Genomic DNA, 26,584 nt, shown 5'->3' on the forward strand with positions numbered 1-26,584 from the left:
TCTTTGAGAACTCTCCAAACTGCTTTCCACAGTGGCTAAACTAATATCCCCACTAGTAGTGTGTAAACATTCCCTTTTTTCCACAACCTCATCAGCATTTGTTGTTTTTTTGACTTTTTAATAGTAGCCAGTCTGATTGGTGTGTGATGGTATCTCATTGTGGTTTTAATTTGCACTTCTCTAATGATTAGCAACGTTGTGCATTTTTTTGTATGTTTGTTGGCCACTTGTATGTCTTCTTTTGAGAAGTGTCTGTTCACCCATTTTCGTATCTTGAACACTTCAACTTGTATAATTACTTGGTGGGAATAGACTATTAACTTTTGTTTTTGTAAAACTGTTCAAAAAATTCATGGTGTAAACTGTTTGCATTCAGACATCAAATTATTTTGATTTCTAGTTATTGCTGTCTTAATATTGGAACATGGTAAACTCTAGATGGAAAAAGACAAATTTAGAACAAATTTTACTTTCTAAAAAGGCATAAATTCTCTTCTTACTCTTCTCCCTCCTCTCTATTTTTCATTTGGAAATGGTTTTGGTGAAGTTTGTTTCAAATTATAGATTTCTGGATTTCAGGCGTTCATAATTTATGCAAGAACTAGATGCTTTATCACATAAATTAACTTTATCCTGGCTCATCTGTGTCCTAATATGATTGTTGGTTTTTTAATAAGACATTTTTAATATCCTCATTAATTTTTGTATTCAATGTTTATTCCGTAAGCACTTATTGGTTGTACTGAAGGCACAAAACATCGTGTAAGGCCCTGAATGTGCTGTATAGTATATTGCAATCTCATTACTTTCCTCAAAAAGTTTGTTTTCTAGTAGAAGAGGTGAGTTATGCGCTCAAATAATATAATTTAAGGTCCAAAGAGATTTTTAAAAAATAAAACAAACTTTAGAGAGGAGCACATACCATGGAAATTCAATTAGATAACATTACACTGTGACACCAATGTTATACTTGTGATCAGACTACTTGCTTTTCAATGAATGTGTTACCTGGGTCACTTTTCCATTCAATTATATTATTTTTAGAAAAACATATTTGATTAAAAGAATTAATTATGAATATTAAATTAATGTAAATGTATTGTTATTAACAAATATATGCTATACAGTTTACTGCAGGATATATCTAACATTAGCTATCCTTAATCTCTGCTTAATTTAACTTGATTTCTTTAAACTCATACTTTAATGGAACATAAATTGCTGAATCATCCTGAACCTCTTCTTTAAAATTAAAATACCTTATAGGGGATATACAGGGCTAGCTCCAAAGATTCAGATCATCAATAGTCCTTGAAGGTGTTTGTTCTTCAGTCTTAAGGAGATCTCCTTAGGTGAATTGCTCATTTGACCTTGCTTTCGGAACTCTCATTTATTTAGAAATGTTTTGATGGATTGGATCAAATTAAAAGACCAAGTCAACATATGCACAATTATCTTAAATATTGTGAAATCTGATTGACTTATGGTCAGTACTGGTAGAAGAGAGAAAACAAATATAATGTTACAAATTCACTGAGGTCATTCTGGATGCGTATTTTTTGACATGATCTTTAGGAAATCCTTTTGTAATTTTTAAATTTACTTTATTCTAAGGAATTGTAGAAAAATGGTTTCTGTTGCCAATAGATGTAATCTTTAAATGTCTCATAATTTTCCTGGGTACTTGAAATATTTTTTCAGTAATGCTGATAAAGCTATGGCTAAATAACTAATAAAGAGATTGTAAACTGAAAGATGCAATTAGTCTCCTTAACAGATCTGTTTTACGACAAATTCCTTCAGGACTGATAACAGACAAAATAGATTTGGGGGTTTTGTGTTTTCCTTTGACCTTTCATTTTGATGGTTCACTGTTGTCACTGTTATTTCAGATTGGCCAAAGCTATAACGATAATGCCCATTTTTGTTATTTGGAACATTTTCAGCTTCATATTCCTTTGCAGATCTTTTCTATTCTATTTTGTTCAGAGTCTTATTATCTGAATTATGTCCAAATTTTTAAAGATGTTAGTGATTTGAGATACTACCCTTCCAAGAGGGCACATTAACCTTTAACAAGGATTCTTAATTCTTGAATCCATAAAAGTGAATGTTGGTTATTGTAGATAAAGTAGCAGACCAAGAGGAGGTATTTGGGTGCAGAAAGGTCTTTGAGTGCCTATGGAATCTCTTTGGTCATTTCTGGATTTAAAATAGGCCTCATCTGCAGTTTCTCAGATATAAAATTTTACAAGGTGTATTTTCTAATCACAAAATCCTTAATCACTATGTGAAAAGTTGAGTTTATTGGAAAGTCATCTTAAAAAGTACAAATGATTCCCTGTTTTCAGAGATGTATATTCAGCAACAATGTTCCATGATTTGACACAGTTGATTTTAGGGGCTGAGAACTTATAGTTTTGCTGTTATTAAAGAAAGCATGGAAAGCATGTCTATTTCCTGCTACAGTCCTTACTTCCTATTCTAGTTATGAACAGGAGATGCTAGAAACTGCTGTACATCATCTGTCTTCAACCTCTGCCAAGAAAGGAATGTCAAGAAAGGCATTCTGGAGATCATCTGGAATTTGTCTGACTGACAATATCGTGCAAAGCAGGTCTAAAAATAAAGACAGGATTGTTGTCCATGAGGAGCAGCTTATTTCATCATTGTTTTTCAGCTGTAGTCTTGTCCCTTGTGTGGTGGTTTCTGTTTCTCAGAACAAGCTAAGAAGAGCAGTTCTGTTCCTGTGTTCTGGGAGTGCTTGAGTACAGAGTCTGTGTTTTTGAAAAGAATATTGGCTCATACAAGGAGTCTGTGCTCTGCAATTGTAATTTTTTATGCATGTAAGAGGGAATAGCACCCATAAGAATTAAGCCTGAGAAATGGAATAGAAATGCCACTGTCCAATGAAGAGAAGTGCTTTTTACATTTTATCTTTATTTTTATTTATTTATTTATTTGTTTGAAACGGAGGCTTGCTCTGTTGCCCACACTGGAGTGAAGTGGCATGACCTTGGCTCACTGCAACCTCCGCTTCCTGTGTAAAAGCAATTCTCCTGCCTCACCCCCCCACCAGAATAGCTGGGAAGGCGTGAGACAACATGCCTGGCTCATTTTTTGTGTTTTTAGTAGAGATGGGTTTCACTATGTTGGCCAGGTTGGTCTCGAACCCCTGACCTCAAGTGATCCCTCTGCCTCGGCCTCGCAAAGGGCTGAGATTATAGGCATGAGCCACTATGCCCAGTCAGAAGTGCTTTTTTATTGATATTATATTGAGCCACCACACCCAGTCAGCAGTGCTTTTTTATTGATACCGTATTGGTCTTCTTAACAGAAAACGTAACAGCATTACTAAACAGGGGGTCTGATTTGTTACCTTGTTTTTGCTTGATTGGGAAGGTCAACATAGATTTTGTGGCAGCAGGAAATTTTAGTTATCTATTCATACTCAAAGGTCATCAGACTTTGAGACAATGCTTGCTTTTCCTGTGCTTATCTGAATTTACTTTAATCAAATAAGGATCCTACAGTACATAATCTTAAGATATACCCTGAAATACACTGCAGAAGTTTCCTAAGAACTTGGTAGCTATATATGCTATAGTTAATAGATTTTCTCTGCGATCTGTTGAAGTATGGAGAAGACCTCAAGGTTATTACTAATCTTATAATTTACTTAACATTGTAATTTAGATCTATAGCTTGGTAATCTTTTTTTTTTTTTTTCTTTTTTAGATACTAGCTCAGTCATGTACTGAAATCCTAGAATTGCAGCCCTCAAGTGTCTGTGTGGGGGGTAAGTGTTTAGAATTTAAAAATACCATGTAAGAAATTGTATTTTTTTTCCTAGCTAAAATATATGATATGAAACTCATGTTGGAAAAAGAATAGCAAAATTAACTTTTTTGGCATCTTTTTTGTGTAAGAATTTTTAAATAATTCCTTGAAATATTTCTATTTTAAATTCAAATTTTTAAGATTGGAATGTTATTTTAAATAATGAGCATATTGTGTGACAGGCTTTTAGAATCTTCTGTATATTTAGTTCACGTTTGAGACCTTTCTTATTGCAAATAAAATAAAATATGAAATCGTTTCTTTTGTCTGATTATACAAACAGTCAGATATATGTAGACTTTGAGCTCCATGCTTTGATGACCTGGCCAAAGTACAGAATCTGCCAGCTCCGGGCACATAAGGAAGTGACTTATGGACGGATGGCAGGAAGGAAGCAGGTGGCTTCATCAGCTGGTGCTAAGCACATACTCAGGTTTTCACACCTCCCAGCCATCCTTGCCCAGACAGAGTGTGATTCTTTCTGGCCTATTTTATTTCTTTTTCAAGCCTGACCTACAGTTCATTTTAACCTGACTTTACTTTAAAAAGGAAAAATATTGGGTCTGGTGGGGGAGAAAATATGTTGTGTAATTTACCACAGAGCCTCCCAGCCTGTTGTGCATGATCTCACACTGTGCATCTTCTAGATTCCCTAATGAATGAATATGGAGATGTTTAAGGGAAGTAGTGCATCTGAACATCCCAGGGAAGGATTATCTTTCCTAAAAGTGAAGGTTAATACATTTCTAGACATAACAAAGAAAAATAAATGGAAAAATGACATTAAAGTAGTAACTATTATGTATTAAACTCCTATTTTGTGCTGAGTGTATACTGGGTTGTTTGCATTTATAATTTTACCTAATCCTTATAACAACACCATTTGAAAGTTTTATACATCCCTGGTTTACAGATGGGGAAGCTGAGGCAGACAGGTTCAGTACTTGCTCCTAGTAATTACCCTGTTTGACCCTTGCCTGTCTGACGTTAATGGCCATACTCTTACCGAATCACATTTTAAGTTTTATCTGAACTTTATTTTAACTTGCAAGTAAAATTCCTTTCATAACACAGTAAATGAAAAGTGGGTTGGCAGTAGTTTCTTGCATAGTTAATGACTATATTATACTTGTATTATGTTAGATATGAGAAGTTTTAGAGGATTGGTAATGTTAAATTAAAATGGAGAACAGGCCTGAAGAAGCCCCAAGCTGGCAAAAACACTTAGGCCTCATAAGTAGCCTTAACCTTACTTGATTTGCAAATATAATTGGAACTTAATTTGAACTATTTATTGCAAATGCCTATATTAAGAAAAATAGAATTTAAGTGCAACCAATCAAAAACAACTAACAAACTTATATAACTAGGGACTTTCCACTGGGATAGACCAAATAAGGCAACTGTGTAACTGTAACCCATCAAATATTTTCTTTGGTTTACTTCCACGCTGGTTCTATAAAAGCCTCCCCCTTGTATTCCCTTGGTAGAGCGGTCAAACCACTTCTGATTTGGATCTGTCTAATTCAAGAATTGTCTGCTCAAATAAACTATTTAAAATTTTATTTGTGCTTCAACTAACCTTCTAAACAAGTGTTAATTGCTATTAAAATAGTTGATATACTATCTTGCAGCTTAGCAGTAAGCATTCATTGTCAAGATATTTGATCAGTTAACTTTCATTCCAGCCTATTCTCTCACTCTCCACTCTCTAACATTTTTTGGTGCTTGCTTCTATTATAAATAATGGTACAGTAAGTTACATCAACTTTTGCGACTGGCCATCAATTATTAGCAATCCAAAATACATGATCTTTTGATTATTTATAAGTTTGAAATAGAAAATGAATCAGGATTAGTAAGGTGAAGAAGTGGTTAAAGAAGAATTCTGTATGGAACAGGCATAGATTAAAGAAAGTATTACATATGACTTTTCTAAGAACAAAGAACATACATAATTAATTAATTTTATTTACATTCCCAAATCTTAATACCTGAGAGTAGGGACAAATAACGTTTTTTTTTTTTCCCTGGTATTTTCCTAAGGATGGAAATTGAAGAGGTTTGTATAGTATCTGTCTGGGAATGACTGTTAATGCTTTCATTCACAGTCACTACTGGGAATCACTTTGTTTAGAAAATAAAATAATGCATCCCCATGTGGCAGTGAATGGTATCTTCACTACATTTACCTAGCGGGTCTAAGAAAGCCAGCATAGTTGGAAATATAGAACTATGTCTTCTTTGCTATTAACATTCATGAAAAGAATTATTCTATGTGCCTTAATGCTTTCATTTCAGCTTGTCTTTTTTTTTTGATAAAGCAGTGATTAAAATGTTTATTTTTCCTTTTACTTCTAGAGGAATTTCAGATTGTCTTAAGTGGAAGAGGATTCATGCTGGGCAGTCGGAATGGCAGTGTTCTCTGCACCTACACTGTAAATGAAACATATACAAAAAGTAGGTCCCCAGTAATCTCAGTGTTGTCTTAATCTCTGCAAAGCACATCAGCATGAAATATTTTCTTTTTTCTCCAACTAAAGCTGTGACATATTTTTTAATCAAAGAAGAAAGAAATGAAGTCTGAATGATAATGCAAATAGTAGTGATAATTACTTAATAGTTATTTAATAAAGGCAACGTTTGTTTATAACTTAATAAATGCTGGACCCTGTCCTAACTACCCTCATTGAAGAGATGATGGTTTGTGGCTAAAAGAATGAAATTACTTGTATGTGGTGACACAGCTAATAATGGACAGAGCTGATATTTGAACCCACTTTTCCTGACCGTACTCGGTACCTACTGCGTCAACCACATGATTTAATTGCTTCTTTCCTCAGGCTTCTTTCTTGTCACACTTGCCTTAAAATCTAATTATCTTTGGCTTCTCTCCTACTTCTTCCTTTTTTTCTTTTTTTTTTTGGTCACTTGTATTCTTTATCTGATTTCCCAATAATTTGTTAGTTTATTGAAGATAGTCTTTTTGCCTTATAGATTTTTGCATCTCAGATTCTCACCCAGCATAGTGTTGGTTGATAATTTTCATATTTATTGAATTGAGTTTTAATTTTCCCTGTCCTTCACTTTTAAAAAAGTCAAGAGTAAGTTTTTATTTTCATTCTGAAAAAACCCTCCCTCTTAAATAGATCTTAATTTTATGAGCATCTTGGGTATCTATATAAATGTTTTTTCTTATTAATTATTATATTGCCCTTCAAAATTTATATTGTAAGGCAGACTTTATAACTCTGTAAATTCTGGTAGAGTTATTTTTTTTACATTCATCTGCCATTTTGCTGTTTATCTGAGTGTAAACACTCCAATTAACACAGCTTTGGCCATACACACAGTACCTATTCAATATGTGTTTATTGAATTAAAATGGTGAGGATCTCAGCATAGTAAATATTATAATTAATTCCTTTCTTTTCTATTAAGATCACAATTTTAGTAAGGCAAAAATTTACAAACTCTCTTCATAGTAGGTTCCACAATTGAGTAGGACAAATAATTTTATTTTTATTCAGTAGTCATTTGTATCTAAGCATTAGCTTAGCCTAGCTCCTTTTGATTACATATTTGAGATCATTATAAAATAAACATATTTCGTGTTTAGCTACATAAGATTAAGTTTGTTAAAGTAAATCCTCAAATAAATGAAATTGGTATTTTCCTCTTTTAGATTCTAGAAGGATCAATTTGACTAAGTAACTTTTCTGCATATTTCTAGTCTAAATCATTTTTCTTGTATTTTATTAAAGTTACAAGGGCAATTTAAGTATACGACTTCATAAAATGTATTTATTTACTGTAGACACAAATGTTTTATTAAACTTGTGAAATAAGTTCATTTTCCTTTGGACATCTAACTTTCATCTTCCTTCATCTTTTCCAAAGTGTGCCTTTAAAATAATACAGAGCATTTATTTAAAAAAATCTGAGATATTTAAAAAATTTAAGATAAAATATATTTTATAGTATCTAGAATGGTATGTGAACTTAGTCTAAGTCAAAATAATCCTAACTTATGATTTACCAGAACTATATGTCAACAGAGCATATAATCTTTCTTTCCATTTTTCATTACCTTTTACTTCTCTTTCTTTAGTTGTTTTATATTAATATATCTAGTATTCCACATTTGAACTCTGATTGAAGCATGCTGTTCATATTATTAATGAAACTGTGTGAGATGCATAAAACCCTTTTTTAATTCAGTGGCATTTTATTTTCTAGGTGTAAAACCAGTAAGTGTACAGTTGAATTCTATGCTTTGTCCTGCACCTATCCTGAATAAAGCTGGAGAGTAAGTACTTAATTTAAAACCATTTTATAACATTTTTAGTAAAAAATTATTTAAAAATGGTGACATATACACTGGTCACTTTATTCTATCTTTTTTTCGATATACAGAGCATTAAAAAGTAAGCCTTGGGCAAGCCACTTAGTACTAGGCAAGCAAGTTAGTACTTCAGCTATACTCTTAGTAGGTTGAAAATGCTAAAATGTGTTTTATCTAGTTTCTTCAATACTGATTAAAAAGGCTCTATGAATATTTATCTGGATGGGTTTGAGAACTCTTATTAGAACCTATAAATAATCAGAGCCATAAACGCTATTTTAAACACACACACATGCACACACACACAGTTCAAAAGTGAGATTTTCAATAATTACTATAGTATTTAATAAATATTGCTATTAAAGAGCATCAAGAACATGGCTAAAAAAAAGGCACACCTTGCACTAGGAAATGCTTGTACATTTGTATTAACTTGTGCTTTGTGTTCCATTTCTGTTAAGGTCTATTTTCTCATCTTCTTTTGTGTGGCCAAAAAAACCACGATATCTGCTAAAAAGAAAAATATATTTAGTTTGGATGAAGGAGTCTTATTTGAACTGTTTATACACAAATAATTCTACTGGTAATTTAGTGTCCCCATTTGTGATTTTTTTCAGTTCTATGATGAAGCAAACGATTACAAATAGTTCAAATATTCTCTAGCCCAACAGTAGAGCATGTTTAAGATAGTTAATAGCATACAGTCTTCTAGGATCTCTTTATATAGATCTGATACTGAAAGCAGGGAAAAATTACATATACAAGGCCACAATCCAAAATCTGGATTAGTATTTAGAAACTGAAGATTATATTTTCCTCTATGGAAACTAAGAAAATCATTCTAGCATTTTTAAGCTGACTTGAACATTTATCTTTTGTGGATACTTAAGTATTCAAGATATCTATCGTACATCACTTTTGGTCATGCAAGTAAATTGGAACAGAGTCAGCTTTCTATTTTAAATAGATTCAAAGAAGCTGCATAAGATAGCTTACAAAACTAAGAGTATTATTCATTTTCTGTATCATGTACTAATTTAACCATAGGTAAATTAAATTGACATTGGAATTTGAGGCAAGTCAGTTTCTTGTGGAGTCATCTTAACCCCAAGCACACCACAGGACTCGATGGCTTTCTGAGTAATCGTGTCTATATTAGCCATGATGCATCTATTGACTCTAAGTTTAGTCTTGTTTTATTGAATCTGTAATTCCAGGTTTGGTCCTCCTGATTACTCCCCCAATCTATCTCCCAAACTGTATTTTCCATTTTAGCCATTGGCAGCTTCATCATTTTTGTTGTTCAGGTAAAAATCTTTGGAGTCACTATTGATTTCTTTCTCTATCTTAGACCCAGTCTATCAAAAAATCTTCTCAACTCTAATTTCAAAATTTATCCAAAATCCAATCTCTGCTTTCTACCTCTACTGCTACCATTCTAAATAAAATTACTGTCATCTCTTGCTTGGAGTGTTAGTCTCTCAGTTGGTCTTTCTGTTTCCATCCTTCACAAGAGTGATCTTGTTAAAACAGATCAGTTTATGTCATCTCTTCACTTAAGATTCTCGGTGATGAGTTCTTTACCCCACTCGGAGTAAAAGTCTAATTAGTGTAATACTATACCAGGTTCTACAGGGTCTCGTCTCTCACTCCCTCTCAGACTTCATCTTCTATTTGCTGTTTCTACTCAGTTGTGGTCACACTGGCTTCTTTGCTATTCTTGACCACATCTGCGCACTCCTGCTCCTGCACTTTTATACTTCTTGTTGCCTCTGCTTGGATTGCTCTTTCCCTGATCTAGAACTGTATATGTGAACCTAGTCTAAGTAAAACAAAAAAATCCTAACTTATGATTTACCAACACTGTATGTCAATGGAGCACATAAACTCTTTCTTTAAGTCTAGTTTAAATGTCACCTTCTCACTAAACCCTTTTCTGATCACTCTATTTAATCATGCAATCTTTCTCTTTTGAGTCTATAACCTGTATACCTTTTTCATGTTTTATTTTTTCTCCAAAGCCAGTTGTTTGTCTGTTATTATGTTTCTACTTCCTGCTAGAACATGTTTTATCTTGTTTCTTGTTGTATTGCTAGCACTTAACACAATGTCTGATTCATAGTAGATTTACTAAATGTTTGGTGGATAAAAGGATGAATGAATTTTTCTCAAATATTCTTGTTTACCAGTTAACATAAAAATCTGAGAGGTCATTTGATTGCTGGGATCAGGTACCTGTACCAGGATGGAGGAAAATGGTCAGAATTTTATTTTGGGGGCCATACTATTTAAAGCAGCAAAAAAACCAAAACCAAAACAAAACAAAAAAACCAAAAAAACAAAAACAAAAACAACCACTATTTTAAATAATAGTGACTAGTTAAGGAAAGTAACTTACTTTCTTCTCTGAAGTAGTTATAAAATGCATTATGCCTTTTTTATCCCAGGCACTGATTTTGTTTTCTCTAGAATTTGCCTTTGGGCACAGTCTTCTTTTGAAGAGAATACCATCGAGGCTAGTGATATACTTTAATTATTTGTAGATAGGTTAAATACCCAGGAGATACATTTTAAAATCACACATAGCATAATAAATATCAGACATGAAAAATCATCATTCATTTAGATTTTGACATTAATATTTCACCTACAAGCAAACTGAGAATGTTCTGGGACAGAGATGTGTCTAAAAGAATTACTTTTGCCTTCTTTCCTGGACCAGGTACATGATACTACTGAAGCAAAGCTTTAGATTTTATTTGTTAATGTACTGGGTATTTGGGGACATCATTATTTATTTTACTTAGTATGTTGCAAGTAATTTGGGCCTTTCCTGTGCCTTGAATTTTCTTCAGACACTTTTGTAGGTGATGAGTTCTCTTATGAGATTGGATCGAAATCAACGCAATTGAAACAGTTTAGCCTTGTAAGGTGACTGATGCTTAATATGTTTGCCTAATTAGCTTTTGGCTAAGGATTCAGACCCATTAAGTAGCTAGTTAGTCTATGTTTCAAATAAACACATCTGGCCCAACAATGAATGAAGGTTTTTCCTATGTGAGGGTGACAGATGTGGTGATACTTCCCCTCATTCTCTCACTTAAATAATTAACAACATGCTGGTGAAGTAACCCTAGACAGAGAGCCTCAAAGCCAGATGCACAGTCTCAGAGCTGCATCCATGGGCATGTGCCTCATCTCATTAGCCTGCTCTATCTGTTCTTTTCCTATCTTTATGTTATTTCATGAATTGCACTTTGCTTGAGGATTATTCTTGTAAAAACTTAAGGCTTGTGGATTTTGGTTTAAAAGAGCGTGTGGGAGATCGAGGACTAAGACTGTAGCCGAGTAGCTAGGACACAGGTCGTCATTTGGAATTTAATGTTATGGAGTAAAGGAAAGTTAAAGTTATCTGAGCAAATCCTATCCAGGTATATCATTTTGAGCATTGTTCAGATGGATCTTTCAATAACTTTTTTTTGATAGACCTGTCTGATAAATACAGAGATCTGTATTTATTAAATTTCTTTATTTGATATAGATATTTAGGCTAAGATGAACAAACTCTTAGTATTTAAACAGAAAGAATGGTCATAGTAGTGAGGTTATTGTTTTCTATTTCTTTTGTTGAACATAGTTTACTTTTAAAATGGTTTATGATTAAACATACTGTTTTACCAAGAAAATTCTGCAGATTATTTAGGAATTTATTTCTAAAAGTGGTTCCTTTGTGCCAAATTGTCTTCCTTAAATTTGAATAGGATGCATTCTCTGACATTCTTTGGATGTTCCCTAATCCAGGGCACTAGCCTCACAGTTTAATGTGCAAGTATTACAAGTATTTGCAACATGGGTTTATTCTCTGACCCTTGTTCTGTGAGACATCAACAATAGCACAGCTGTTCTGCAATACTTGAGATCTCAAACCTGTAATTTGGCAAGAAGAACAGAACAAATTGGGTAAATATACATAAACACATTGTGAAGAAAGAAAAACAGAACAGAATGAACCGGAGTCTTATCCTACAGTTTGTTTGATGGAGATGATTTAAGGAGGCATATGGTATAGTTAAATGTGCTTTCAAAAACATTGGCCAGAATCTTCTGGCAAATATGAAATAAATATCTAAATCAAATGAAACTGATAGTATTAGTTCTCTTAAAAGGCAGTGTGGGAAGACACTTGACAGAGTGTTTTGAGTAAGAAGTGGTGGGACATCACTGTATGTGGAAAATTTTAAGGAAAACTGATGGATCATTGAGATGAACAGTGTAGCAGAGTTGAGGTTAGAGCCTGGCTTCGTAATAGAATCTTTTTATTTTCTTCAACTTTCTTTTTCTGTGTTAAGCCCAATCTATTTTTCCTGGAATAAAATTGATTAATTCTCTTTCTCTTTCTTGGTTAGATAAATTCTACCTTTACTGTAGTTTCTGTTCTTTCCAAAAGCATACTTACATCTGTAAGTGTGTGTGTGTCTATACAATCCCTAATTCTCTTATGTTAGTAGCAGGTGATACAACCACACATTATTCCTTTTGCTTCTTGTAAGGAATGAGATTTTATTTTTTTGAAAAATCATGGATAGTAAGACATTAGTTATGTCTTTATTTGAATATAAACACTAGAATCATGATGATATGGGTTAAAGCAAAAGGCTTTCTCTGTTTCTCTACCCCACACTTCCTTGGTGGAACATTTCTCTTTTCCTTCACATGGTGCAGTTTTCAGATTATATCTATCAATGTGATAAGTTCACCTAATTGCATTGCCTCTTCATCCTAAGTATTATATACAGTTCTGGAAATGTCTTTTAACACATGAACACATGGAGGGGTGGCTAATAAGATGTCACCACATATGGAAATGTTAAATGGATACAATTTAAAATATTGAAAAAAATACTATTCAGATGTGATGCATTAACTCTCAAGACATTGGAAGATCTGTCACATAACAGACAGATTTGACTTACTCTTTATCGGTACAGGAGGAAAAAGGGTGGGAGTTAAGGGGAAGCAAATTTCAGATCAAAATAAGGAAGAACTTTCTAAAATTTAGAATTATTTGGTAGATGTTTGGATCATGAAAAGTATTTAAAGATGGACACCTATATGAGGATGTAGAGGATATTCCTGAAATAGGTACTTAAATCTTCTTACATATCTGCTTCTAAATTTTATATTATCAAAGCTTTTCATTATTACTAAATGTATTAGTCCATTCTTCCACTGCTATAAAGAACTGCTGAGACTCAGTAATGTATAAAGGAAAGAAGTTTGACTCACAGTTTTACATGACTAGGGAAGCCTCAGGAAACTTAGTTATGGCAGAAGGCTAAGGGGAAGCAAGGACCTTTTTCAAATGGTGGCAGGAGAGAGAAGTGCAAGCACAGGAAAAACTGCCACTTTAAAACCATCAGATGTGGTGAGACTTGCTCACCATCATGAGAACGGGATAGAGGGAACCACCCTCATAACCCAATCACCTCCTATCAGGTTCCTCCACATGGGAATTACAATTCAAGGATGAGATTTGGGTCAGGACACACAGCCAAACCATATCACTAAGGCACTTGAAATTTTTGGATAAAATGCGCTAAATTTGATTCATTTAGGCACTAAATTGACTGGATGGTTTTTTAAGTGTCTTTTAAGAATATTATTAAAAAAACACACAACAAATAGTAAGTGCTTATATTTAGTGCAATACTCCACACAATTATAATACAGCTTTCCTGTGATGTCCAGTAAATCTCTGAATATAGCTCTTTTTCCTTCTGAAATCTAGAAATCTTGCTAACTGCAATTTTTGTTTTACCTATATACACATATTGAGATATACTAAAATAAGTCGTTTAATTCAAAAATCTTTTAGCCGCTTAAAAAAAAGTATCCTTAGTCAAAACATTAATTTACATATAAACTCATTACTAGAAGGGGTGCCTTTAAACTATTGATGAATATGGAATCTTATCTTCCAACTTAAAATCTTTATCATACATAAAACTATCGTTTAAAAAGCACTGCAGAGCATTAAATAGTAGCACTTGATTTCAAAATATCTTAAGTCACCATAATTGTAATAACTTTTTGAGTAGTTGCCAGTTTAATTTTCAGTATGTGCAAATTGGAGGTAAATCATTTATTACTTCCAGCAAATGTCTTTCACAATTTTATTTAATTTTTTCATCCTTTTTAATGGATCATAAAATGACAATCTTTTATTGGATATGCATAAAGTCAGAAGCAAATGAATACTTTGCAAATAGGTTACTGTGGATTGAAATGTCAATCATAATTCATGGAGTATAACATTTCTCAGATCAGAGTAGCTTTGACATATGGCACTGAGCCATTCTCCTGTTTTGGAAGTCATGCGTCTTTAGACGTTAAATACAAGTATGTGACTATTAGGACTCAATGAGTTTTATTTACTTAATTATATATCATAGTACTATTTAATAATTTCTCATGTGAAATGACTTTAGTACATTTGAATTTAATTTTATTACAATTAATTGTCAGTTGACATGAAAGTGTACTTCAGTCAATCTTTTTGTTACGTTAAGTTGTTAAGCTTTCTTCTATCCTACTTTGAAAAAACATATTTTACTGATGGAGCAAAGCATGGATTAAGATATTTGTAAGAAATATTAAACAATGTAGAAACAATTTATAGAAAATTAAGTTGAAAGAGTTGCCATTTCCCAGCATTATCTTCCCTTACCTCCCTGTATTATCTGCACCAGGTACCACTCTTGTCTCAGAAGGTTTTCCCTTGTCTTTTGTGACTTCATATTCTCACCCTAGCTGTTTCTCCTCTTTCTCCTCAGATATCTCTTTAGACTACTTTTCTTTTTACAGTCTCTTAACTGTCAGTGTTTTTTTTTTTTTTTTTTTTTTCTTTTTTGAGATGGAGCCTCACTGTCACCCAGGCTGGAGTGCAGTGGCATGATCTGACTCACTGCACTTTGGGCCTCTCTGGCTCAGGTGATCCTCCTACCTCAGCCTCCTGAGTAGATGGGGCCACAGGCATGTACCACCATGCCCTGCTAATTTTCTGTACTTTTTGTATGGACAGGGTTTCACCATGTTTCCCAGGCTGGTCTCAAACTCCTGGGCTCAAGCCAGCCACTCACCTTGGCCTCCCAAAGTGTTGGGATTACAGGTGTGAGTCACAGTGCCCAGTGTCCCCTCAGTTTTTATTGTGGTTGAGGATACTTGACTTATAAACTCACCCTTTCTATGTCTCCCTTTTTCTTCCTGATGAGCTCCAAATTTCCTGGCAAGGTCTTTTTATTAGCTTTAAGTCTGCTGTCCAAATGTCTACTATCCAAATGTCTACAAAGTCACTTGGATTTTCTGTAGGCACCTTAAACTTGGAGGTCCCAAATTAAACTCACATCCTTCTGTTCAAACTTGCTCCTTCTGTGTTCCCTATGCAAGACTGCCCACCTACTTGTGTAAGACAGAAACTTTGAGGTCATCCTTTTTTCTTCTTCCTCACCTCCTACATCCAATAAATGTCCATGTCCTTTTTATTCTGACTCCTAATATGTCTCAGTTTTTGTTTTCACACTAGCCTCATTGCCACTATTTTAGTTCAATTCTACTTTGGTACTTATTTCAAGTACACTGAGACTTTCTTAACTGGTCTTTCTACTTTTGAAATTTATTCTTCAGACACCTGCCTTACACTGTAACAAGAATGACATTTGTAAAACACAATTCTAACTATATTTCTACCAAACTTAAAACTCTTAAGACGAATTCCAGATGTCTAAAGATGGCATCCAGGGACTCAATGATCTTTCCTCTGCTCCCCTTTTCAACCTGGAGCTATTTCATTCTTACGCTCACCCTCTTTTTTACTGGAGTACTGAATCACTTTTACTTCTTTGACTGTTCTGTCCCTGTCCCTTTCTTGCCTTCCACCCTGTCGGAGTGCTCCATCTGCATGGACTCCTTTCTAATCTCTTTTCCTAACTTCTGATCATTCTTTAAGCTTCATCCTGTCATTGACTTCCTGCAGGAAAACTTTGCTAATGCTCTCATGCCAAGGCCAAGTCTGTTGTATCTCCCACATGACCCTCTAGAACCCCTGTACGTAGACCTATTTTATTAATATCACATTCTTTTCTAATTGTTTATGGGGCTTCCTTTTATTTACATTGTAATTTGTATTATTTGTTACAGCAGCCCTTTTACCAATACAGCCCAATTATCATCGCTACTACAATCAATTAATAAGTACTTGTTCAATTAGCTAGTAATAAAATAAGTGACTGATTGAGTGATTTTACTGGCAAATATTCCTAAACCAATTTGGAGTGTGATTTTAGGCCTGAGGTTTAAGCACAGAGCTCAACATAGCTATAATGTTGGATTTAATCGAGGTCATGTTTTATAACAGGAAGAATATAGCGTTGAAAAAAAATTTTACATGAAATTTCCCGACATTATATGGTAGACATTTTAAAAATAATTTAGCTTACAGTATTTTTATATGGCAGTAAGCAGAATAGAAATTTATTAAATTAAACAAAAGGTATCACATAATGATTTTATTCCTTCTGTATACATTGCTTCTTAGCTCGAATCTAAAAGGTTTATTAAAAAGTACCTTGATATTCTAAATAATCCATTAGACAAATATCCAGGTGTTAACAGTAATTTATGGAGTGCTTGTTGTGTCCCAGGTGTTGTGTTGTATATTTTATGTATATTATTTTACCAAGCTCTTTTCCTCAAAACAACTTTGAAATAGGTACAGTTCTCCCCATTTTACACATTGAGAAATGGAAGATTAAAAATGGAGTGATGAGGGTTCAAACTCAGGACTCCAGATTTGCCGAAATCCCTTTTTTCAATATTATTAGATCCTTGGGGCACATAAAAACAAACTGCTCTCTTGCCTCCCATATATGTTTGCACCTAAGTAAACACAATGTTGTTTTAATACTTGGCCCATAAGAAAGCCTCTGTAACTGACAGTATGGTTTCCACTGTCAGAAACATACTAACCAGAAGTAGAAGTTATGTAATAGTAGGAATAACAATCCATAGATGGTAACATAAATGACATAAAATATGACAGAAAACATTAAATATGTATCATTGAGTCTTGAGGCAAAGAAAGCTCACAGAATTTGGTTTGGATTACAGGGGGTGGTTTTCTCAACCTGTGCCAGAAAAGGAGTAGCATAGCTTTGGGCAAAGGCACTAGCTTAATGATGGTGCCAATACCATCCCAATAATTTCAAAAATGTTTTTCTAAAAGAAGCAGCAAAGTTTAAAAGCTGATGTAACTGTGTTTTTCATATTTGCAACGCTTCTGAAAAATTTTCACAGAAAACATACATATATCTATACACACATATTCATAAATATATATAGTCACAAATAAATATATTGCTTTAGCATATAGTAAATGCCATTCTAGTTAACCATGAGAAATATGTGAATGTAGTAAAAGGCTGGAAGATTCAACTGAAATTCATTTTAATGAGAGAAATGTAAATATAAGACCCTAAAATACATGTGGAGGATTAAAGTAGTATGTTGTAGAAGTGAAAGCATTTTGAGTACAGAGTCAGTGAAGTCCAATATTTGGGCAAGTTACCTTTTTAAGCTTGTTTCTTCATTTACAAAATGGAGATGATGCTAGTGCTGACCTCAGTAGGTTGCTGTGAGAATTAAATGAGAAGATGAATTAATGTGCCTGGTTCTTAGTAAGAAATCAACAATTGCCTGTAATTGTGAGTGGTGTTTATGGTTACATTTTGATCACGCTGCTACTACTACTCTCAAAAAGAGGAAGATATTCTTGTTTCAGTTCCATACATCATATATCATCAAGTGGATTTCTATATCTGTGGAGACTTAACTCAGTTTCATTTATTTATTTATTTATTTATTTTTTACACCAGCCACATTATACTAGACTGAGATTTTCAGAGAATGCAGTTATTTTGGTCAGTTACAAGATCATATCAGCATGCATTTCTACTATAGGAAAGAGTAAACTTTGTTTTAAAATTATATCTTCTGTTCTCATTTCATTTGTTAAGCATTAAAAGTTTGAATGTTTCCTTCATTAGAGAACTTGTTTGTTTCTGGTGAATTTTAACTGTCCCATTATAAACAACTTCAGTCAATGTCTACTGATCCCTTAAAGTTGAGTCAGTAAGATTACCTGCAAGAATCACATATTATTATGAATCAAAATTATCTTTCCAAAAAAATAAAACCATGCCAACATGTCAGATGATTCCGGCCACATGCTTTAAAGTAGAGGAATTAAGAACTAGGGAAGACAATATTTTATTTGATTATGCTTAGTCATTAAAAAAACAAAACAAGGCAGTCATTTCTTCAGAATGAGCAATTAGGTTTAAGTTTTCTTTCTTAATACGCCACTTGGCCTTCTGTGTTGGAATAGTTCAAAAGTACAGTTAATTAGATGTAAACATCCAGAATTCTCATTATTTTCTGGATTTAGCTAAACCATTTTTTTTTTTTTGAGATAGGGTCATCCCAGCACCTTGAGAGGCCGAGGCGGGTGGATCATGAGGTCAGGAGATCGAGACCATCCTGGCTAACACGGTGAAAACCCGTCTCTACTAAAAATACAAAAATCAGCCAGGAGTGGTGGCCCGTGCCTGTAATCCCAGCTACTCGGGAGGCTGAGGCACGAGAATCACTTGAACCCGGGAGGCAGAGGTTGCGGTGAGCCGAAATCACGCCACTGCACTCCAGCCTGGGCGACAGAGCGAGACTCTATCTCAAAAAAAAAAAAAAAAATGGTTTAGCTAAATCCAGAAAAGAATGAGAATTCTGGATGTTTACATCTAATTAACTGTACTTTTGAACTATTCCAACACAGAAGGCCAAGTGGCGTATTAAGAAAGAAAACTTAAACCTAATTGCTCATTCTGAAGAAATGACTGCCTTGTTTTGTTTTTTTACAACAAACTCCTGGGTTCATGCAATCCTCCCACCTCAGCCTTCCAAAGTGCTGGGACTATGGGCGTGAGCCACCATGCTTGGCCTATGGATGGATGGCTTTGATTTGTTTGCAAACCAATCATATGATAATATCCTTTGTAAACTATTTTGGAAAAGAGCTCTTTCCGTACAAAGCCTCTTGTCATGTTTTTCTCCTTTGATATCTTGTTTTAGTTATTGTTTTAATAAAAAGTTACTAACTCTAGGCTAACTAATCCCAAATAATCAATCTAAATTAATGAAATTTTAATGATTATTACTTGTTTTAGAATTTGAAATCATATTTTCAAAATAAGAACTATATTTTAACTATAATATTTATTAGCTAGGAACAAAAATTATCTCTTCTTTGTACCTTCATTGGGATAGTTTAATATCTTGGGACCATCTACAACAAATACCTGCAAATAAATCCTTCTCTCTTCTTTCTTTTCTTTGTCGCTGTCTTTCATATTCACTTTCTTTATATTTTATTTTTGACTGGTTTATTGCTTCCAGTTTCATATTCTTAGTAGTAATACCTAGAGACAGGAAAATAGGCTAAATGGGATCTAAAGCTTTTCTTTCTTTGTAGGTTTTTGTGAATCTGAAACAACCTCGGCATTTTTCTGGATTGAGAAATTTCTTAATGTCTGTATTTCTGTTACTACTTTGTAAAGAAACAATTAAACCACTTAATAAGTTTGCCTTACTAATAAGTACAGACTAGAACTAAGGAAGAAAAAAGCTGGCATAATTTACCAAAAGCTGTGACTCTTACTCTTTTTTTTTTTTTCTGGAAACTGAGTCTCACTGTTGTTGGCCCAGGCTGGAATGCAATGGCATGATCTCAGTTTACTGCAACCTCTGCCTCCCAAGTTCCAGCAATTCTTCTGCCTCAGGCTCCTGAGTAGCTGAGATTACAGGCGCCTGCCACCACACCCGGCTAATTTTTGTATTTTCACTAGAGACAGGGTTTCACCATGTTGGCCATGCCAGGCGTGGTGGCTCATGCCTGTAATCCCAGGACTTTGGAAGGACGAGGTGGGTGGATCACCTGAGGTCAGGAGTTCAAGACCCTTATTCTTTAAGTATGTTTTCTGGCTGGTTTTGAATTATGTAAGGAAATAAAAATCTCCTCCTCCTCTGGTTTTAATTGTATATAAAATTATTGTTTCTTCATTTCTTTTTCAGAACTCTTGATGTTTCAGTGAGCTTTAATGGAGGAAAATCTGTCATCTCAGGCTCATTAATTGTCACAGCCACAGAATGTGTAAGTAAAAGTTTGCATAAAGATTATCTTTTAAAATTAATTCCATCCAGAAATAATCTATGGATCTTTGGTGCTGTTGCAGACTACAGTAAAGGAGATGCAAACAATAACATTGGAGACCACTATAAGGAAAAATTTTGTATAGAATTTGTTTTGGGTGACATTGCTTTATTTTATGTTGAGCTGCCTTTCATAGGAACTTTAAGGTAGTATGCATTTGATTTTGATATTTATAGAATTCAAAAGCCATATTTAAAATCAAGATAAGGTAAGAGAATAATCTGAGAATGAAGCACTTTCTTTCTTAAAACATTAAATATAGAAATTATGTTTTCTGTAGATTCCAGGTTAGATTCCAGTATCTAAGACATTTATCATGGTTTGAAATCAAATTATTGTATCTTAATATGTGACTTTATTATTTTGTTCATTTAAAATATTGGTGCTTTCTGAATAAGAAGGTTGATTTTGACAGCTTGATACTATCTTAGTTTGTAACCACATGAAATGTATATTTTGAGACTACTGATTTGCATTGCCTAAATGCAGTATTTTGAAATATAAACTCCATTCAGTACACATTTTCTTCCTTTTATTTAATTTTGTGGATTTATAGAAAGTTTTAATATTATATTATTGAACATAGAAACAGGAAGCCTTAAACAGGACTAACCATGTGGTTATTATTTCTGAGTATATTTTGTAAAATGTATATAAATCAAAGCAAAAAAGAAAAATTCCTGCCCTCCAAAAGACCAAAATCCTAAATCTAAACATTTTCTCACATCTCATGGTTTCATGGTTTTGTATTTTGATCTACTAATTCAGGAGACACCCTTCCAACAGAAAACAAAACAAAACAAAACAAAAACAATTCAATGTTATCTGTATAGAGGTAGTTGTATTTCTCATTGTAAGACAATGCTTCAGGTAAAAGGAATATCTTATGGACCCTTGGGTCACTTTTTAACTCCTTGGATAAGTCTTTGCCAACACCTACTTCTATTTTGAAAATAGCTAGGTTTTTTGTTTTTGTGTTTGTGCTTTTTGAGGAGGGTTTTTTTTTCTCCCATTTCTAGCGCCTGTTGCATTTTGTAGGTTTTGTGGATGTTGCAGTTTGCTGGTTTTCTGGTCCCTCAGGATGTGGTTGAAATTACAAATATTTGTGGTTTGTAGTTTCTCAGTGTTTAGCTCACTGAAATGGCATTCCTTCCTCATCCGTCTTCCTATTCTACACCTCCAAACCGTCTTTTTCTTCCTTTCTTCCATGCAAGCAGGAAAACAGGTCTTTGTTCCTATCCTATAACAATGCATGATTTTCACATGCAAGGATGCTGAAGCTAAATGACTCGTCTGGGATGTATAGGTTGTGTGCTTTAAGGAACACTTTCTAGGTCTTGTTCCTGAGTGAGGGTAATATGACTCAAGATGGTTTAAGAGTGGGGAGATTTCAGAAAAAGGATCATTGGTGTGTCAGTGTTGAAGTGAGGGGAAAGGAGCAAGCTGTAAAAGTCAAGAAGGGGTCAAAGTGATTCTCACTAAGAAGGAAGGCTTTGAGCAAAAGACTTGAAGGTAAAGGAGTGAGCTCTGCAGACCATCTAAGGGAAGAGTCCTGCACACAGAGGGAGAAGCTAGAGCAAAGCCTGAGGTGACAAGTCTCTGGCAAGTTTCAAGAAGAGCAACCAGCCAGTGTGCTGGAGTGAAAGTAGTCAGGGAGAGTGGGAGCCTCCGGATAAGGAGGAGAGAGTGGCAGGAGCAGGGCAGATCTTGTAGGGTATGTAGTCATTGTCAGGACCTGAGCTTTTCTTCTGAGTGAAACAGGAAGACCTTGGAAGGTGACATGATTTGATTCACTGTTTTGAAAGGATCACTCTGGCTGCTTTATGAAAACAGACTTTGCGAATGGCAGCAAACGTGGAAACATCAAGCCCAATTCTGTGGCTATTTCAGCAATGCAAGAATCCTTCCCCACCCAGGGGAGGATGGCCCTACTGGGGTGATCAAAGTGGAGATGGTGAGAAAGGGTTGAATTAGAATATATTTTACAGGGGAAGTCCATGGGATCCCTAGACAGATTAGATGTAGGATGTGAGAGAAAGAAAGAAATTAAGAATAGTTCCAAGTGTTTTTGCTTGAGCAGCTATTAGGTTTATGCAAAAGCAACCGTGGTTTTGCCAAACAGAAGGATGAATTGTCATCAGGCACAGCAGTTTCTGAACAACGAGGAGTTCAGTTGTGGTGGGGCTGAACGAGAGATGTCTATTGGACATCGCAGTGGAAATGTCAGGCCCCTGGATGTGCAAGTCTGGAGTTCTGAGAGAGGTCTGGATTGTATGTACAAACTTTGGAGCTGTTAGTTGTTGATAAATGGATGGAATAAATTAGGCAACAAAATTCCACATAATATTTACTGGGAAATAATGGCTTCCAGGAGCTTAGAGCAAGAAGGGAAAGAGTACCAGAGAAAGGTTTTATGGTTGTGGGGGAACTAATTCAGACAGGGCCTTGAAGGGAGACTAGGATGTCAGCAAAGAAAGAGGACAGGGAGCATATTATAGAGAAAGAGCAAATGGGGTGGGAATGTGTTGATGAAATTGACAGGAGATGCATTTGACTGGAGTAGAAATAAGCGGAAGAAATGATTGGAAATAGAAAATTTAGACCAGATTATCAACAACCTAAAAAACTGAATTGAATTTAGAGTTTCATCCGACAGGCTGTGATTCCCAAATTCTACGGTGCTGAAACGAAAAAAGGAAAGAAAATGGATTATATTTTTCATATTATTAGATTTATTTAACTTGAAATAATTCTTTTATTTTGAAATTGTTCTTTGTCCCATTTTAATTTTAAAATATCCTTTGATTGAGGAAATATACTTAATTTGTCAGGACCGACCTCTCCCTCCTTTCCTTCCTTCCTTTATCCTTTCCTTCCTTCCTTTATCCTTTCCTTCCTTCCCTCCCTCCCTCCCTTCTTACCTCCCTCCCTTCTTCCCTCCCTCATTCCATACTTCCTTCTTTCTTTTCTCCCACCTTCCTTCTCCCTATTCCTTCAGTCCTTTCTTCTTCCTTCCTCACATTCCTCTCCCTCCTCCTGCTTCTTCTCTTCTTTTCTCTTTTTCCTTGTATGCTGTTATTTGGCAGAATTATTAGCTGGCAAGCCTATGTGAGAAGCTTTTTTTTCAGGTTTTATTGGCTTGAGAAATCACAAGGTCTGACTCCAATAAATAATAATATGGTTTTAAAGGGCTTTGGACACACATGTGATGGTGAAACATACTATTTTAGGAAGATTAAATCAGTAGTGACATGTAAGAGAAAGGACAGGAAAAGAAAAGGCACAGAAAAAGCTTTTAGGAAGCAAATGCTAGAATATAGGCATAAAACTTTAGTTTCTAAATTGACTGATGGTGGTAGAAATAGTCCTAGAAATAGCCATGTAAATTGTATTAATGAAGAAAGACATATTATAAAGTGACTTACTAGTGGTTATGGGGGAATGTTTGATTCCAAAATATTGAATCTCATGGGCTGGAAGAATGATGCTGCCATTGGAAACATCCAAAGCGAGAGGTGAATCTGGAGATGGGAAGAATTTTCACTGTAGACATGTTCTGTAAGTGAGGCTAGCAGTGTCAAGCGGGTACTTGTAGCTATAGTTTCACATCTCAGTGAGTGATCAGTGCTGGAAGTAAAAATTTAAGTTTTACTTTTGCTGAGGTTGTAGGAAGGGAAGGGAAAATGGGAGAATTTAGAGTTAATGTCATTTTGAAGTGGGGAGGCATACATAGAGTCAAAGAAAAAAAATGCACTGGACAAAATTAAACAGGCAAGGAAGACCTTATTCAAGACTGTTGCAAGAGGGAAGAGTGATTGAATTTAACTGTGATCAAACAAAAATCTGGAGAATTTTCAAAGCTGGGATGGTGGGAATTATAGGCCACCAGTATCTGCTAATTGACCTTACCTAAAGGAAAAGTAAACTTTCTCCTACCTTCCTAATAGGAGGTAGTGGCAAAACTTGGAGCAAGGTGCCACTGATATTAGGTTTCTCCCCTTCTACAGAGACCGTGTGATAGGGGTAGTATCTCCCTTGATGATCTCAAAGGAATAGCTCCCAGGGCCTTGAGAAAGATAGTCTTCCAGGGTCTGTAAAACTGCTCAGAGTTAAAGGAGATTTAAATACCTTTCACTTTGGGAGGCCGAGACGGGCGGATCACGAGGTCAGGAGATAGAGACCATCCTGGCTAATACCGTGAAACCCCGTCTGTACTAAAAAATACAAAAAACTAGCCGGGTGAGGTGGCGGGCGCCTGTAGTCCCAGCTACTCGGGAGGCTGAGGCAGGAGAATGGCGTAAACTCGGGAGGCGGAGTTTGCAGCGAGCTGAGATCCGGCCACTGCACTCCAGCCTGGGCAACAGAGCGAGACTCCGTCTCAAAAAAAAAAAAAAAAAAAAAAAATTAAAAAAAAAATAAATGCCTTTCAAAAGGTAGAGAAATATTTTGTGATTAGAAGTTTTTATTTATTTACTTATTTATTTATTTATTTATTTATTGAAACTGAGTCTTGCTCTGTTGCTAGGCTGGAGTGCAGTGGCGTGAGCTCGGCTCCCTGCAATCTCCACCTCCTGAGTTCAAGCAATTCTCCTGCCTCAGCCTCCCGAATAGCTGGAATTACAGGTGTGTGCCACCACGCCCAGTTAATTTTTGTATTTTTAGTAGAGACGGGGTTTAACCATGTTGGCCAGGATGGTCTCAGTCTCCTGAGCTCGTGATTTGCCTGCCTCGGCCTCCCAAAGTGCTGGGATCACAGGCGTGAGCCACTGCACCCGGTCACAAATTTTTAAAAGTAGATTCTTAAAGAAAAGGGAGATCCAAGACCCACAGTCAGAAGAAACCTGATTTGATTGAAGTTTAAAGTTTAATCAAACTGAATAAATAGGTAAGGCTGTCTTGGTGAATAGAGTAAGTGAAGAAATAAGAGAAAGAACTGCTCAAGACTTGGGAAGACCAGACACCGAATGAAGAAGACAAAGGAAGTTCGAATTCCAAGGTGAAGAGAGGGCACCAGTAGGTGCCTGGGAGAGGCCAAGGTGAGCCAGGGCTGAGAAAAAGTCCGAGGGGTCACCGGTGATCTCCCTGTGTCCGCCAAGGCTGATGACTTGAAGCCTTCTCTTCCCTGTGACTTTTATTATTCCTCTAGTTATTACAGGATAATAAATACTGTAGTTCACTTTTTCATGTTGACAGTAATTATAGGATAATTATTTTTTCTCCTTAGATTTAACCATTGCTTTGTATTTAACCTCAAATACCTGTTGCCTGTGGGAGTAATATTACCATTTCATAGATATGAAAAATGAGACTTGCGCTGATGAGATGCACCTGCTGATTTGTGCATGGAATATCTATTGAAAATAGAAGAGTATAGTGGGTAATATTATGATAAATACCTGGACCTTGGATTTAAATGATATTTAGTCTTTCGGTCATATTTGCATATCACGAACAGGTGGAATGCCGTTAGTGATATTGCTCATTGTGAGGATAATGCTTTTTACTTGCTCAGGCATTTGAAAGCCAAACAAAGTAAAACACTATTATTCTAGTCATTGATTAGTCCTTGTTAAAATCCCACAAATAAAGAAGCTCTTCTGTCTGCTTCAGGAACATCCAGAGCTCAGTCCTGTTAAGGCCCTTAGGAACTGAGCTATGAGTTCCTGTTTGCTTCTGGGCCTTTCTTACCAGCCTTGAGATGTTGATGGCAGGGCTTGTGCTGTGCTCATTGCCCGTCTCCCACCACTGGTCCTTAGACAGAGCAAGTGCTCCAAAATTATTCTGTAAATGAATGATTGAAAGTAACCATATATGTAGTTTAAAATGGGGAAACTAAGTTTTAGATGTAAGAGATTTAAGATTAGAGTCTGAGGGGGGTTTGTATTTAGACAATCCTTTATCTTCATCTCTCCTCAAAAGTATCCCGGCCTGCGGGATAGTCAGAGCAGGCCCTGGAGGAGGGGGTGGGAATTTGGGGAACAAGAGACACGAGAAATGGAGACAAGACAGTGCTCTGATCAAGTCTCGTTTAATGGCGGTAATGCACTGCCTTATATACACTTGGAAGGGAAGGGGTTGGG

The 26,584-nt window shown here is 35.2% G+C and overlaps 1 protein-coding gene across 2 annotated transcripts in view; it reads left to right on the forward strand.

Moving 5' to 3' along the window:
* Positions 1-26,584, forward strand: part of ANTXR2 (ANTXR cell adhesion molecule 2) — a 160,845-nt gene that overhangs the window by 33,526 nt on the left and 100,735 nt on the right. For both annotated transcript variants that reach the window (XM_005554964.4, XM_005554963.4), the window contains exons 8-11: positions 3,739-3,799; positions 6,202-6,300; positions 8,080-8,149; positions 20,366-20,444. In XM_005554964.4, coding sequence (XP_005555021.1) covers positions 3,739-3,799; positions 6,202-6,300; positions 8,080-8,149; positions 20,366-20,444 — 309 coding nt within the window. The remainder of the gene's footprint in view (positions 1-3,738; positions 3,800-6,201; positions 6,301-8,079; positions 8,150-20,365; positions 20,445-26,584) is intronic.

Source organism: Macaca fascicularis, chromosome 5 (assembly GCF_037993035.2).
Source record: "Macaca fascicularis isolate 582-1 chromosome 5, T2T-MFA8v1.1".
NCBI classification, from domain to species: Eukaryota; Metazoa; Chordata; class Mammalia; order Primates; family Cercopithecidae; genus Macaca; species Macaca fascicularis.